General features: G+C 34.4%; 1 protein-coding gene across 1 annotated transcript in view; it reads left to right on the forward strand.

Annotated features, from left to right (window-relative positions):
- The window catches only part of RAD51B (RAD51 paralog B), a 772974-nt gene that overhangs the window by 33728 nt on the left and 721857 nt on the right, over positions 1-17389 (forward strand). The window contains exons 5-6 of the mRNA XM_031952787.1: positions 5493-5612; positions 8647-8830. Coding sequence (XP_031808647.1) covers positions 5493-5612; positions 8647-8830 — 304 coding nt within the window. The remainder of the gene's footprint in view (positions 1-5492; positions 5613-8646; positions 8831-17389) is intronic.

Consider the following 17389-nt stretch of genomic DNA (forward strand, 5'->3'; position numbering starts at 1 on the left):
AAAAGGTGTGCTTGAATCAGACAACCGAGAACTTAAGGCTAATTACCTATTGGACAGTAACTATTTGCATATGTTTGGAATTTCTCTTCTCTCAGTTAATGCTGGCTCAGTGCTTGGGGTTAAGAGAATTGTAGGTAAGGATTAGGGGGTTGGAATGAGAGAGGCAAGAGAACTTCACTTGGCTTCAGGACTACGAAGAGGAGAAAAGTGTGGAGATTTGTGGAGACTCTGGACTCTAGAATCAAGGAAGGATCCTTGGCAAAACTCCTGACAGTTTTTCCCATCTCCTTCATTTCTCCCCCTAAAGACCAAGGACTTTTTATCTTATCTCTGGCTGATTTCCAGGCCTCCAGGGAGCTAGCTCGGACTTTACACAAGGATAGCCTGCATAGCCTGACTCTGAGTTCACACCCTTACTCCCTGCCACCCTGACCCAAGCCCAGGAGAAATTAGCTTTCCTGGAAATTGGAGCGAAAGGACTAAACTCTACTTCTAGCATTTTCTCCTACCTTTCTTTGGTATTCGATATTGTTAGATGGGCTGTCAGCATTCTTAAACGTAGCCCACAGAAGGGACCTGATGCATTTCCTACTAAAGGCCCCGTTCCTGAATGTTACCATCTCAACCCTGGATGACATCCCAGTTTTAATCTGCTCCTGAGATCTCTTTTCTCTAGGCTTCAAACTTTGGATTCTCAACTGCCCTTCAACCAGGAGAACATGGGATGACTGACTGGGGATCACTGACCGGGACAAACATCCCTTAGATGCCCTGCTGCTGTTTTCAGACTCCACACCTCATGCCTCATTTCCTGGCATGAACCCCCGAAATCTCTACAACCCTTGTCAGCTCGAAGCAGTTAAGTGAAGAAGAGATCTTTGCCCCTTTATCCCAAATGCATTTGGAGATCACTGCTTGAGGGGGGAATGAAGAGGGGATCCTGAAACTCTGAAAATCCTTAAAGGAGAGAATCTCCTTCAACTCTGCCTCAGTGAGGTTCCCCGCCCTGAGGGACAAACAGTTTCATTGTTATCTAGGTGGGGTTGGCTCAGTCCTGAAACTCATTGAATTCAATTCAAATTCCAGTTCAAGCTGAAACCCAGGTAGGAGCCAACTTGGGACTCCACCTATGAGCCCCCTTCAGCTTGTAGCCAAAGCTCCCATTATAAAAGAGCCAATCTTAAATCCTCTCTTTGCAGAGGTTCTAACATGCTATGCTATGTCATGCTTGGGATGCCAAGGAGCCTCTGTTTACTGGAATATTCTTTTCCTAATGAGACTTTATGTCTCTCTGTCAGGATTTCTAACTTTACTTCCAATCCCCATAATAAAATATTTTTATCCATCTAGGTTTTTGGGTCTGTAAATTTCTTTATAGAGAACCTCTGTGCCATCAGAAGGGAGTCCCCCAAATTCCCTACCCTTGTGCTGAATCCCAAAGGGGTACAGGGGAGCCAAACCTCTCCATTTGGTTCCCTGAACCCCGAACCTGCCACTAGACCTTATCATATAACTCCCTGACCACCAGAAACCCTAATCTCATTTTGGTTTCCTAAATCTAAATCTTATTACCTTGATTAGGGAATGCCAAATATGCCTCTCTGTTTTCTTCCTCCCTTCTTCTCTTTTATATGCTCTTTTATTTTGTAGTGTAGTCTCATAAAAACATTGGTTAACTTGTAGGTGCAGTGGTGTAAGATTTGTTCCATGATATCTCAGGCTTACTTATCCACAATCAATTCTATTTGACTCCTGTTTTCACTTTTTTCTCTATCTTTACTTTTACAAAGAAATCTTTTAATGATCTCACTGTTGTTGTTTTGTTGTTATATTTGTTGACCTGTTTTGTATTTATATTATTTGGGATGTTTGAGAAGCAAATCACTTGTCTGGATCTAGTGATACTTCATTTTATAAATACTTCACACAATTCTTTTTTTATTGAAAGTATTTTACTTTGGGGGTACTTAGGGGGCATGGTGGTTAGAGCACTAGCTTTGTAATCATAACAACTGAGTTTCCATTCAGCCTCAGACACAATAAGTGTCTGTGATGTATGTGATCCTGGGCAAGTCATTGCCTCCCCTTATCCCTCAAACAAAGAAAAAAAACCAAAGTCTCTTTTTTTATTGTTATTAATAATTAGGTGCAGGTTAGCTAGCTTTTTCCCTCTGGTGGGTTGCGTTTTAAGTTCCTTTGCTCTGTGAAGCCCATTATTTCATTCTTTCTTGTCGTTTATGGTAGGAAAAGAAGATTCTGTGTTCTTCAGATTTCACCTGATTGCTTATAAAATTTGTTTTTTGGCAATGGAATTGTTAAATTAAACCACTGTGTCTTGGAGTTTGTATTGTAAGTCACCCTTCTTCTTCCCCCCTCCTTGAGGCAATCTGTAGATTGTTTTCCTTAATACTTTGTTTTCTGGGTTGAGTTTTGAAAACTTTTCTTATATTATTTCTTGCATTATTATTTTTAGTTATTTTTTGATTAATTTTCCTTTGTCTTGCAATGTTTGTTCTTAGGTGCATGTCTCTTTGAATTGATTTGAAGCCCATGTTGCCTTCAGCTTTAATGAATATATCTTTGTTGATTTATTTGCTCATGCTCAAGATTTTTACTGTGTTTTTTCTCCTCTTGAGATCTTTGGGAATTTCAGTCCTTTATCTTTATTGAATGCTTTATTTTTTAATATTCTAACTCCTTCCCTTTTTTGTTTGGAATCTCAAAACCTCTTAAGTATTGCAAAAATTATGTTTTGCCATCTGCATGTGACTCTGGTCATGTGACTTGGTGTTGTGCTACTCAGCTTTAGGAACTTCTGATTCCTAGTTCTCTTTCTTTGTTTTTATGAGCCAGATGGGATTAAGTTACTTGCCCACGGTCACACAACTAGTAAGTGTTAGGTGTCTGAGGCTGGATTTGAACTTGCATCCTCCTGACTTTGGGTCTGTTGCTTTATCCACTGCATCATCTAGCTGTCCCTCTTCAGGTTTCTTACTGAGCTTTGTGACAGCATTATTGCTACACAGCTACCCTTTCCAAAGCAATTTTCTGCCTTTTGGTTTTCCCTAGCAGTAGAAGGAGAGAGTCAAGCATTGTTTTAAGTATGTGAGGCTTTTGTAGCCATCCCTACATGTTCAGTTAGTAGATGCTGAATGAGTATGGTATGGGTTAGCCTTCTTTGCCGGTAATTCATTGATTGCTATTTTGTTTGTATGTTTAGTGTCAAACTGGTGAGACAGCAAATTTGCTTTTTCTTGCATTTAATTCCTATTTTGGAGAAATGTGAGAGATTTGAAGATTGGAAAAAATATCTAGGCTTCCATTGTGGGTCAGGTGATCTAGAAATCTGGTTAATTTTTAATCATTTTTTCAAAGTCATTTATTGAAATAATTTCTGTTATATTAAAATCAGTAAAGAATATTTTTAATACACCCTTTTGGGCATTTATTTGTGAGGTTTTTAGTAACCGAATAATGTAATGTTTTTATTTGGTTTTCTGGAGGTCTTTGGGTCAGCCTTCTTTTCAGTTCAGTAATCACCACAAGAATAGCCAGATGTTAAAGTCCAAATCCTTTATTGTCTCCTTCAAAGTCTTGTCTCCTTGCGGGGGCTTCAGCTAGCTTTCTTAGAGATCTTTTGGAATCTTGGTTTCAGTGGAAAAGTACAGGAGGCCAGATCAGCCACCACTAGGCTGATGAAGATAGAAATGAATCTCTCTATCCTTGGCTCCAGTCCGCTGTCTTCTCTGCCTCCCTGAATCTGGCTTAGGCTTCCAGCTTTTATGCTCTACACTGAGTGTAAATCAATAATTATATCACTAGGAAACCATTATTTGTTATAAGATTAATTCAATCATATTGAACTTAGAGAACTATTAAGCACCATGCTAAACTAGTTAACCATTGTCTCATCAATTCCACTGACTTAACATCTTGTAAGAAAACTTGTTTCAGAGTTCTGGCCCTTAATACAATGCCAGGTCAATTTTATAAGTATGCCTTGCATAGCTAAGAAACATGTATACCTCTTTTGATTCTAATTTATTAATTAATGAAGATATGGCTACTTTTTATAAAATTGAGGTTTGATTGGAGTTGTCTAACTTTTAAAGGCGTATATTGAAGTAATTTAGTATTATAATTTTATTATCTATTTCTTTTTCTCTTACTCTTTCTCTTTACATATATTTATTAAAAAGGATATATCAACAAACAGAAATAACATTTGCTTGTAATTTTTCTTTGTTTTTTTTGTATTTTGATTGAATGTATTTCTGTCTGATTTAACTTGTTGACTTTCAAAGCCTGATCCTGCATTACTTAATCCTGTAAAAAAATTAGTATTCCGTTTCCAAAATGCTTGTTTTTTGTTTTTTGTATATATGTCTATGTTGTGTGTGGGCCCAACATCTGCCCCTATGATTTTATCTGTATAGAAAACTCCTAGTGTGTACCTTCCCTCACAAAAACAGTTTGTATGTGACTATTATTCTTAGAGAACTGGTTGGGGATGATAAGAAGTTGAATGATTTGCTTAGGGTCTTTTCTAGTATCTATCAGAGGGGGGTCTTGAATCTTCCATTCCAACTCCAGCCTGCTTTCTGCAACACTATGCTGCCTCTCAAGAAACTTTTAGATTGAACAATTCACTTATATGATTTTATTTTGTAATTCAGTAGAAGATTGGCTGGACTTAAGACAGATTTACTTGGTTATCATCAATGAAGTTATAATACATAAAGTGCTTTTGTAAACCTTAAAAGACTTTATGAATACTTTGAAACTTTAAAGATTTATATAAGCCATATTTATAAAAAAATTTTCAGCAAAGAAAATGAAGATATTTTTAGTGTATTCATTCTCTTGTTAACATGTCTTGTAACAGTTAGCCAAAATATTATAGCAATGTATTTATTATCTGCAGAAAGACAGATGAATAAGAGAGAAGAATGCAACTTGTCCAGGAATAAATAAGTTGAGATTAGAACATGAAGACCTTTAAGAATTTATATTTCAGGTCTTTGGCAGTCAAGAGCTGACCTTTTATTAAAATGCTGGCATTATTAATAAAATGACTAATTACCCATAAAAATTATTATTCTTACTATGGCTCTAACTGGTCTTTGTTTATTAATGAAAAGAATCCATCATTATTAATTGGTATTCATTTATGGAAAGTATACTGGATTTGAATCCAGTAAACTTGGGGTTCAGGTGCTGACTTTGCCCCTCCTATGAGCATCACTTTGGGCAAGTTATTTCACCTATCGCATTTTTAATTCCTTCCTCTTAAAATACGTGTGTGGTACAGTGTTACACTATATGACTTTTAAGGTAATTTTCAGCATTGAATCTATTATCTATGTGCATATTTATCTCTAAAGCCTTTGTTGTAGTTTTATCCTTTGAATTAGCTAACTTGGGATGTGCAAGGAATTTAGCCACTTAGCTTTAGCTATTACTGAATTTTTGTTTCATTTTTATTTCCACAGATTAATCAGGATAGCAGAATTCCGTTTCCCCAGCTTTTTCAACACTGGTGAAAAATTACTTTCAATGAGCAGTAAAATTCATTTGTATCAGGAACTTACTTGCAACGATGTACTAAAAAGGTAAGCACTCAAGTATAGACAAATTCCATCTATCACATAACCTCCCTCTTCTCTTCTCTGACATTTCCACTCTCTTGGTGCAGGTCCTCATCACTTTAGGAACATCTTCTGCTTAGTGTCCCTGACCCAATCCTCTCCCCTCAGGTTGCATGGCTGCCAGAGTACTATCCCATTCCCCATCCTATTTCCTTTATCAGTCAGTAAACTTAATTTATTCTGTGTCACCTCTAGGATCAGCTAGAAAATCCTATGTTTGGCATCGAAAGGCCTTTAAAATCAGTTCTTGCCCCCCATGTTTCCATCTTCTCACTTTACCACATATTCTAAGATCCAATGACACCAGCCTTTTGCTGTTCTTTACACAAGATACTATAATTTTTTTTCTCCAGGCATTTTCATTAGCTGTCCCTTCTCATCTTAGCTTCCTGATGTCCTTGGCATCTCAAGTTCCAGCCAAAGTTTCACCTTCTACAAGAAGAAATCTTTCTTTACTTATCCTTTGAGTTTTCCCATCTTTCCAGCTTATATTATGGCACCTCTATCCTTCAGCTACTCAAGTTTAAAAGTCTGGAATCAGTTTTGACACTTCTCACTTTGTTGACCTTAGTGTTGGGCTCGTCCGATCTCATGATCTTCATAAATTCATTCTATTGTTCATGATCTTCATGAGGTCTTTGGGGTCTATTTAGTATTATTGGAGTCTTCTATTGATCTCTTTACAATGTTTATCCATTAGTTTATGTCTTTTTTAAAACAGATTTTTATTGATTTTTTTTGTTTTTACACTGCCTAGATTCTCTACTTCTACTCTACTTCTTTTCTTTATAATATAGAATTTAAAGGAAAACAAAGAAAAGTAAGAAGTAAAGGAAAAAACCCAGCAAAATCTTTCAGAAAACAAAAAAAAAATCTGGCAATATTCTATACCTGTGGACCCTTTATCCACCTCAAGGACTTGGGGCAGATGTTTCCTCAAGTTTCTAATACTTATGCAGTATTGATTTTCAATTGCATACTTTTTTTGTTTTTTCCATTTTTAATTGTTGTAATTGTGAAGTGGATTGTAGTCCCTTTAAGAAACTGTATTTCCTATTGATCTGTGATTCCTTTCAGATTCCCAGCCCCTCCTCACTGAGGCATATCCTCCCCAGACAAGTTGTGTTTCCTGGATGCCAGAGCCTTTGATTCAATTACAAATCCTGGTCAAAAAGCATCCCTTTGAATTCCAATAGGAGATCCGGCTTGTCCCAGCCCCCACTGGGTCTGCTCTTCTTTAGCTGTCCCAACTCCCACTAAGACTCAATATAATAGCTTCCATCTACAAAGGTCTTTTACAGACGGACCTTGGCAGCTCCCTTTGCTACCAGGACCTTCTGTCCACTGAGAAGTGCATTCTCAGTGCAAAACTCCATTTTCCATAGATTTGCCTGTTGGAATAATATTCTTTTCCAGTGGTATCCTCTCTTTACCCTCACCTATTTCCCTAACCAGACTTTGTGCCTCTCTATCAGGATTTCTAACCTAACTTCCCAATCCCCATAATAAACCTCTTTTATCAATCTAGGTTTTTGGGTCTGTAAATTCCTTTAACAGACAACCTCTGTGCCACCAAAAGGAAGTCCCCCAAATTCCCTACCCTTGCGCCGAATCCCAAGAGGGTGCAAGGGAGCCAAAACTCTCCCTTTGATTCCCTGAACCCTAAACCTGACACTAGACCTTATCATTTAACTCCCTGACCAACAGAAACCCTAATCTCATTTTCGTTCCCTAAATCTAGAGCTTATCAATTATATATATTGTTTTTCAGATTCTCTTTTCTTTCTTTATCAGTTTATATTAAGTTTTTTCCATTTTCTCTATATTCATGATGTTTATTTCTTATAGCACAGTAATGCTCTATTACATTTATATATTGCAGTGTGTTTAGCCCTTTCTTAGAAAATGGAGAATCTATTGTTTCCTATTCCTTAGCACCATTACCATTAAAGATGCTATTATAAATATCTTAGTGTATATAGAGCCAATTTTTTTTTCAGTGAACGTCTTATGTAATGTCTTGCATGTACTTTTCCATCCCTGTAGACCTTCCACTTTTGCAGAAGTGCTCATACTTCTTTGGACCAAAAGTTTTTCTTTGTAATTAGTCAATAATAATTTTCAGTTGTTTTCTAATCCCTATACATTTGTTTCTATTATTGTTTTGATCTCTTTATGACTAGCCTATCTATTCTTTCGGTTATTTGTCTCTGTGATGATATAATTTTTGCCACTTATTTATGTGGTATTTTTGTTGGCAATTTGTTTATCCTTGTCCATCAAGTTCTTTTGATTACTGTTTTAGGTAATTCTCAATCTTAATTCTTTTAAATTGTTAATATTTGTAGACTTCTACAAATACTATACTAACTAACGGCTATACAAACCACTGCTGACATATAGGAATCATTTATCAAATGATTGTTTATGATTACTTAAGGATCTCAAAACCTTTTTCTTTAACAGTATGATCAGATTTTCTCAGATAAGGTCTTTAAACTATTTACAAGTGAGAGGACTTTTCCCTGACTACCTTGCATTTATCAGTATTCACTCAGTACTATGTATTGAATAAATGATGGATGGGTTTGAGTCTTGTAAATATAATAGGATCCTTGTTTTGTCATTGCTCTTATTTTTATCTGCTGCATTCTAATTTCTTTCTAATGGTGATGAAAGTATTTATGTGAAAATAGAACAAAAATTTAAGTGAATGAACTCTCTTTGATTTAAGTAACACTATAGTGGTAGCAACCTTGCTGCTTTGGGTATAGGAAGCCAAAGAATGAAAGTACCTGGAAACCTGAATAGTTTGGTTCATTGAGGGACAGAAAATTAATAAATTGCTGAGATGCTGGGGGAAAATGTCTTATTTTGAGTACCTGCAATATGGGAAAGGACAAAATGAGTTTTTTAAAAAAATTCAATTTTTAACATTTTTAATTATCTGACATTTCTTCCATATAGTTAATATTTTAAAATATTTATTCTTTTAAAGGATTGAATCTTTGGAGGAAGAAATTATCTCCAATGGAGTTAAACTTTTGATTATTGATTCTGTTGCTTCTGTGGTCAGAAAGGAGTTTGATACACAACTTCAAGGGAATATGAGAGAGAGAAGTAATTTTTTGGCAAGAGAAGCATCATTATTGAAGTATTTGGCTGAGGAATTTTCAATAATAGTAAGTTTTTCTTTCTTTTTTCTTTAAACTCTGACATCTAGTATCAAGTCATAAAATCATAGAAGGAAGAAAACGAAAAACAGATGGTTTTATTTTTAAATAGACTGTGCAGTCTAGTTGCTATTAGCAAATAGCATCATCATGCTACTTATTTTGTTTCAATTTCTGTTTTCAGATTTAGCAAAGGGCTGACTTCAGAGTTGTTTTAATATAATTGCTCCAGTCATTCTTCCTGTTCATTCTGTGGGTGTATTTCATATTTCTTTCCCTATTTTTGTCACATTTGTGTAATTAATCTGAATGAAATGGACCAGGCAGAGGCCTAACCTTTAGTCCCAGTCACTGTTCCTTTGTGGTAGCATTTTCAAATTATTACTTATACTCTATATTTAATAGAATTTGACCTTAAGATTCTTATGCTAGAACTAAAATCATTTGTAAAGAGATCCTTAAAGACTTGATGTTCGTATATAAAGCATTTGATGAAGTTGTGTTGATAGCTGGGTATTTTGGTTTGCAAGTATGAAAGATAAAGTATTTGTGAGTGTGGAGGTTCGATGGCATCATCTTACATTTGGTTAGATCCTTTAGAGCTCTGAACACACAATTCTGGCTACCTTCAAATGTCTTGGTACTTGAATTAGGTTTGGGATTTTTTCCATTAATATAGTAGGAGTTTTCCATTTTGAGATGGGTCTTATCAGAAGTAATAAGTTAAAGGAGATAAATTTTTATCACATATTGACTTAAATCTTGGTCTAGGAATGATTGCTAACAGGAAGAAAATTTCTTATTCATCTTTGAATTTTCAAATAACATACCTTTGATTGTTCCAGAAACCTTATTTATCCTGCTGATGTCACAATAAAATGGAAAAAAAAACCCTTAAGTACTTTATAAGGAAGAAGCATAATCCCATATGATTGTTGACATGGAACAATAAATTAACAAGTATTTTTTAAGCACTTATGTGTCATATACATTTATCTGGAACTACTATACAAATAATGAAAAAAATTCTATTTGCAATTAGCTTACATGTTAATGGGGGAGATAGTAAATGCATTTAGAAATAATTGCAGCACAAATATAAAGATATTTAAAGCAAAAGTATAAGGTGAATTATTACAAATATATTACAAATATACTAATACTTTGTATTACAAATACAAAATAATTGATTACAAATTAATTTGGGAGGTCAGATACAATACATAGTTAAGGAAGGGGAAATCAGAAAACTTTCTTAGAGAAGATAGTTGCTTAAGCTTCATAATTAAAGAGAGGAATTTTATGTGGTGGAATTAAGGACAGAGTATATTTTAGGTATGGGGGATAGCCAATATGAAGACATGGGAACTATGAGAAAAAAAGAGAAGACATGTTTGTCTAGATAGTAGTATGTGGAAAGGACAATAATGTCATTTGAGACTGGAAAGATAGGTTGAAGCCAGCTTGTAAAAAACTTTAAAAATTAAAAAGGGGAAAATTATGTTTTATCCTAGAGGCAACAGGGACTCACAAAAGTTGGTTGAATAGGGAAGTCACAGTGGTTAAATCTGTACTTTGGGAGCATTATTTTGTTAGCAGTTAGCAGTTCATCAAATGTGAAGTAGTAAGACTAACTAGGAGAAACATCCATGGGACCATGGAAGCCCTTAAGGATAAGTATTATAGTAGTAACATTCAGGACTACCTCACAACAATATTGGGGAAAGTGGAGGTAGGAGAGAATCCTTTGAAGTCTGAAGCTGAGATGCAGTGGCTTCTGGTACCCTTGCCTGTCAGTCACCACCCTCTGCTTGAAGAGGAGCTGGAAGAATTTTTTTAAATAACCATTTTAATTTAATTGAGAATTTTTTTTTGCATTGTGTGATTCTCATAATTTTTGTTTCTTCAAACTCTTTGTAAACAATAGATTGTCTTTTTTTTTAAATAAAATTTTCCTTTCTACTTAACAGAATAGTAAGTAAACAGTGGGTTGGCAGTTGCAAATTTTTGATTTAAATACAATTATATGACTTTGAAAAAGATACTATAATGTGGTTCCTTTTTAATGGGATTGTTAGCTTAAACATTTCTTACTTTCCTAAGAACTTTCAAGATGTTACATCCCACTTCCTGAAACAAGAGGATAAATTTCAAATACTATTCATACTTTTTTCCCCGAGGCAATTGGAGTTAAGTGACTTGCCCAGGGTCACACAGCTAGAAAGTGTTAAGTGTCTTTGATCCCATTTGAACTCAGATTCTCTTGACTTCAAAGCTAATGCTCTATCAACTGTGCCATCTAGCTGTCCCGTACTTGAATGTTTGGAAGTAGCTAATCTTTTTTCTGTCTTCCTTGACATACAATATGATGAAGTTTGATTGGAGAGAAATGGGAAGGTACTACTGGGCTGTTGTCAGCTTCCTGAATTGGAAAAAAAAATTAAATTCTCCATGTCAGGTCAGGCTTTGTTGCCCCTTGAGTCAAAGTCAAGAAAGTATTCTGTTGATATATTGATATTATTTTACTAATGGAAACATTGCTCTTCCCTACCTTGCACTATCAGTTGATTCACTCTGGTTCCCATTTTGTATTGATTTTTCCCTTTTATCTTTTACTCATACTTAGTTCTAAGTGACATCACCAGAATTTGACGTAGAAGAAGAAATTGTAATGCTCTATGAGTGATTTAGTGAGCTGTCTAAGTAAGTAGTAGGGACTGCTTGTACTATTTGTGTCATACCTGTGGTAATGATATTTATAGCTTGACTTACTTAAGAAATTTTTTTGTGTATGTATGTGTGAGGCAGTTGTAGTTAAGTGACTTGCCCAGGGTCACATAGCTAGCAAGTGTTAAGTATCTGAGGTCAGATTTAAACTCGGGTCCTCCTGACCATCAGGACTAGTGCTTTGTCCACTGTGCCATCTAGTTGCCTTCCTGCTTTCCCTCCTACTTGCTTTCTTAAGTATAAAGATTAAAAACAAGATTTATGCCTTTTTTTAAATCATGAAACTAATTGGTTTATGTTAGTTCAAGAATAATATCAACCCATATTTATGTAATTCTTTATAGTTTCTCATAAGAACCCTTATATGTCCACAAGAGGAATATTGATCATCTCCATTTGCAGAGGAGAAATAAAGATTCAGAAGAGTTAAGGAACTAGATCTAAATCACAGCTAGAAAGTGATGAATGTAGGACTTGAATTTAGGTCTTTCTATTTTAAGTATATTATCTTTTCTACTACACTATTTATTAGCTCAATTTGGCAATCTGCTCTAGGCAACTCATAGACTCACTTTTTTCTTCTTAAGCTTCAAGTAATATTTTATCTCCTCTCCTCATCTCTAATTATGTGCAAAGATAATTTTGGACATTTTATTTTTTATTTTAAAAAAAATTTTTCTTATTAAAGTGTTTTATTTACAAAACATATGCATGGGTAAATTTTTCAACATTGACCCTTGCAAAACCTTCTGTTCCAAAATTTCCCCTCTTCCCCCCCCACTACCTAGTCCAGTACATGTTAAATATGTTAAAATATATGAAATCCAATATAGGAATACATTGTTATACAGTTATCTTGCTGCACAAGAAAAATCAGATCAAGAAGAAAAAAAACCCAAGAAAAAAAAATGGAAGTAAACCACAGAGTGAAAATGCTATGTTGTGTTCCACACTCAGTTCTTACAGTTCTCTCTCTGGGTGTAGATGGCCCAATCTTCATCCCTGAACAATTGGAACTAGTTTGAATCATCTCATTGTTGAAGAGAGCCATGTCCATCAGAACTGATCATCGTAATGTCTTGTTGTTGCCAATGATCTTCTGGTTCTGCTCATTTCACTTAGCATCAGTTCCTATTAAGTCTGTCCAGGCTTCTCTGAAATCATCCTGGTGGTTGTTTCTTAAAGAACAATAATATTCGATAACATTCATATGCCATAATTTTTTTCATTTTAAAAATTATTTTTTTTTAATTTTTAATTTTATTACTGCATCTTTTTTTTGTATTTTTTTTTATTATAGCTTTTTACTTACAAAACATATGCATGGGTAATTTTTCAACATTTACCCTTGCAAAACTTTCTGTTCCAACTTTTCCCCTCCTTCCTCCACTCCCTCCCCTAGATGGCAGGTAGTCCAATACATGTTAAATATGTTTAAAAACTATGTGTATATATACATATTTATACAGATATCTTGCTGCACAAGAAAAAATGGATTTAGAAAGAAGGTAAAAATAGCCTGAGAAGGAAAATAAAAATGCAAGCAGACAAACGGAAGGAGTGGAAATGCTTTGTTGTGTTCCACACTCATTTCCCATAGTTTTTTTTTTGCTGGGTGTTGTAGGTGGCTCTTTTCATTACTGAATAATTGGAACTGATTTGGCTCATCTCATTGTTGAAGAGAGCCATGTCCATCAGATTTGATAATCATATAGTATTGTTGTTGCCATGTATAATGATCTTCTAGTTCTGCTCATTTCACTTAGCATCAGTTCATGTTAAGTCTCTTCAGGCTGAAATTATCCTGCTGATCATTTCTTACAGAAACAATAATATTCCATAACATTCATATACCACAATTTATTCAGCCATTCTTCAATTGATGGGAATCCATTCAATTTCAGATTTCTAGCCATTACAAAAAGGGTTGCCACAAATATTTTTGCACATATGGGTCCCTTTCCCTTAAGTTTTCTTTGGGATATAAGCTCAGCAGTAGTACTGCTGGATCGAGGGGTATGCACAGTTTGACAATTTTTTGAGCATAGTTTCAAATTGCTCTCTAGAATGGTTGGATTCATTTGCAATTCCACCAACAACGTATCAGTTTTCCCACATCTTCTCCAACATTCATCATTATCTTTTCCTGTCATCTTAGCCAATCTGACGGGTGTGTAGTGGTCATAGACCATAATTTATTCAGCCATTCTCCAACTGATGGGCATCTATTCAGTTTCCAGCTTCTTGCCACTACAGAAAGGGCTGCCACAAACATGGACATTTTATTTTGAAAAAATTTTGAGCTCCAAATTGTTTCCTGTTTTCTTAATTTCTCCCCTCCCTGACATGATGAGCAATTTGATATAGGTTATTCGTGTACAATCATGCAATACTTATTTCCATATTAGTCATGTTATGAAAGAATACACAGACCAAAAGAAAAAAAACACAGAAAAAAGTAAAGTGGAAAAATATTTTGGTTTGCATTTAGATTTCATCAGGTTTTGTTTTTTTTTTTTTTTTTTTTTCTGATGTGGATTTTCATCATTAATTGTAATGTTCTGGTTTGGAATTTGGAATTTCTTGAATCATTGTATTGCTGATAATAGCTAAGTCATTTACTATTCATTACATAGTATTTCTTTAATGGTGTATAATATTCTGGCTCCTTTTATTTTATTTTGCATCAGTTTATGTAAGTTTTTTCAGTACAGATTCACTTATCAAAGAAAATATGATATGTCTACCTATGAGAAAATGAGCTAGCTTTCATCTGTGAATTTTTCTGGTAATCAAAATTTATGTTTTTAAGCACCCCAACAAAAAAAGTTATAGGAAATTTATCTAAAAAGTATTCCTTTTCCCTACCTCTTAAAAATTAAAAAAAATTTTAAAATTTATTTTTAATATACATTGCTTTATGAATCATATTGGGAGGTAAAAATCAGAGCAAAAGGAAAAAACCATGGGAGAGAAAGAAAAAAACGGGAAAAAAAGAAGTGAACATAGCATGTGCTGATTTACATTCAATCTCCATAGTTCTTTTTCTGGATGCAAAATGGCATTTTCTATCCAAAGTCTGTTGGGATTACTTTGGAAAGTGCTATGTGTCTGAGACAGATTTGAACTTGAGTCATTCTGATTTCAGGCCAAGTGCTCCATCTAACTGCTCCTGCCCCTAATTTTTAAAAGACAATATGCTTTATTTAGTTTCATGTTCACTTGGATCATTGTCATTATATATCACTTCTAATTCTCTTCTGTGAGTAATATAGGAGATATCAGATGTATATATGACTGTTTTCTCATCCAACCTTAAATGTCTCCAGGATTTTATGGGAGATTATTTTGCTGCCTCTACTGTCTCTTACCTTGATGATAAATGTTCTAAAGTGTTGCAGTTTTTCTTCTCTTTTCTTTCTTTTTAATTTCTGCTTTTAATCTGTTGTAAATCAAGGTTAAATTGGTTGGTTAAACAGATTGGTTAAATCATTGAGTTTACTTTTATAAAGAGCTCCCCTGGCTTTAGGTTTTGAGATGCTTCATTTCCATTCTGTCTTCCTGATGACATGGGAGTTTGTCTGGATGATTGAGGATGCTGTAAATCAAGGACTTAAATGTAAAATTAATTAACATACAGATTATAACAGCCTCAAAATTAATCTGGAAGCTTGCCTAATTGAGTTGTGACAAGCAAAATAATTGCTTTTGAGTTGTATAAAATGTAGACTAATCTTTGCCTTTTACTACTTTAAAAAATGTTAGACCATTTAAAAAAGTATTAAATGAAGGTATTGACCTCAGTTTTTTTATTTATTTCAAATATATTTTTTAAAATCAAATTATGCATTTACTAAGATAATTGTATTTCCTTAGAATTCCTTTTTTGTTATTTTTAAAAGTAGTATTTTATTTTTCCAAATAAATATAAAGATAATTTTTACCATTCACTTCAAAGTTATTTTGTTACTGGCTGTATTGTTAGGATTTCCCCAGTGACAGTTGATCATCTAAACAAATTCCTTATTATATATAGGGTAAGTTGAGGGCCAAAGAAGTGAAAGGTTTAGAAATTCAAGATTATGCAATAGTGTTTGTAGCATATTGAAGAAAAATTTAGCTTGGCATAATGGTTAGAGAGCTGACCTTAGAGTCAGAAAGTTATATTTTGAAATTTTTCATTTGTTACGTACTGCCTATTTAAATCCAGATAAGTCAATATTTTTGGCCTGAACAGAAACAATTGCATTTACATTCTCTTTGAGCCATCAAAACCCAAACAATAAGCAAGGGAGAGTTGGACTGGGACCTATTATTGGCCAATCAGTGAGAGCCAGAGTGGTTTGAACTCCAATGGATTTTATCAAATACTAATTTTTCAGAGCTATATTCCAAGAAATTACAAATGAAAATTACATGAGACAAATGAGTTAATTGTCCCAGTGATTTGGAAAAAAAAGGATAAATACGTAGAGAAGAAAAAAAAAAACTACTTCCCAAATCCCAACATATCTTCCAAATTATAAGTGATCAAAATTTATATTACTTTGGACAAAATACTCACATGTAAGAGTATGACTCATATGAATAGAGAGTCTTATAGGATGTTATATCAATAATGTAGGTTTTAGACTCCTCTCCTTACCTCCATATCTCTTCCCTATCATTGTTGAAGATCAGAGTACTGATATCTTTGGGATACTTAATGGATTCTCCTACCCCTGGAGACTTTTGCCTGAATATCTCATATCTAAATCTTGTCTTAACTTGTCATTGCTGTTCCCAGGTGCTTTCAAGTTTTTCATTGTGGGATTCTGGCAGTTCAGAAACTTTGTCATAAGAAGCCCTTTTCTTTAATTTTTTTTCTCTTTGGATATAGATCCTCAAAGTATCTGCTGTTTGTCTAAATTGCTTCTCAGTTATTCTGGGGGGCTTCCATGTTGTTTGCCTACTCTCGTAGTAGATTTTCTGGTAGGACATATTTTCTCTCGACTATGACTTATATATGACTTTTTGTGTGGCTCTGTAGTGGATGAAGTAAACTTACTGTGATTTCTTACTGGATTTATTGACCATTCATTATTCAGTGTGGTACTATTTTTTTACTTTTTGTTTTTGTTTGTTTGTTTTTCCTGGAGTAGTATGAAAGCTAGGCTGTCTGCCTTCATTTAAGCACTCATCATAACAGGAAGTCCTCTTGTCCATTTCTTTAAAAAAATATTTTTGGGGGCAGCTAGGTGGTGCAGTGGATTGTGCACCAAGCCTGAAGTTAGGAGGACCTGAGTTCAAATGTGGTCTCAGACACTAAACACTTCCTAGTTGTGTGACCCAGGGCAAGTCACTTAATCCCAATTGTTTCAGAAAAAAGAAAAAAAAAAATATATATATTTTTGATGATTAAGGCTCCTATTGCTCTAGTGTTCTAAATTTATAGTATGCCACTAATTTTAAAAGTTAAAAGAAACACTTTTGCAGATTATATAAATATAAGACTTCATTTTCTCAAAACTTTTTTAAACTGACTTTTTCTTTGTACACTGTACCTGTTGATGGTTCACTTGTTGATATTACAAATAAATTCATCTTGGCTTTAGCTATGGGGGGGAGGGGGGGTTGAGGCGTATGATTTAAATCCGAAGTGCCTTAAACAGTCTGTTCTCTCAATAAATTTCACTGACTGGTACTTAAATTTCTTTATTTTTGGAGATGCTTCATCAATTTGGAAGCATGCCTGAACTGTTCTCCTCCCTTAAGGCGTCAGAAAAATACATTTCTATTAGTCTAAACCTATTTTTGTTCTGTCTGTTTGGGCAGCATGTTTCATAACAAATTCTTTTGATT

This window comes from Sarcophilus harrisii, chromosome 2 (assembly GCF_902635505.1).
Source record: "Sarcophilus harrisii chromosome 2, mSarHar1.11, whole genome shotgun sequence".
In the NCBI taxonomy this organism is placed as follows: domain Eukaryota; kingdom Metazoa; phylum Chordata; class Mammalia; order Dasyuromorphia; family Dasyuridae; genus Sarcophilus; species Sarcophilus harrisii.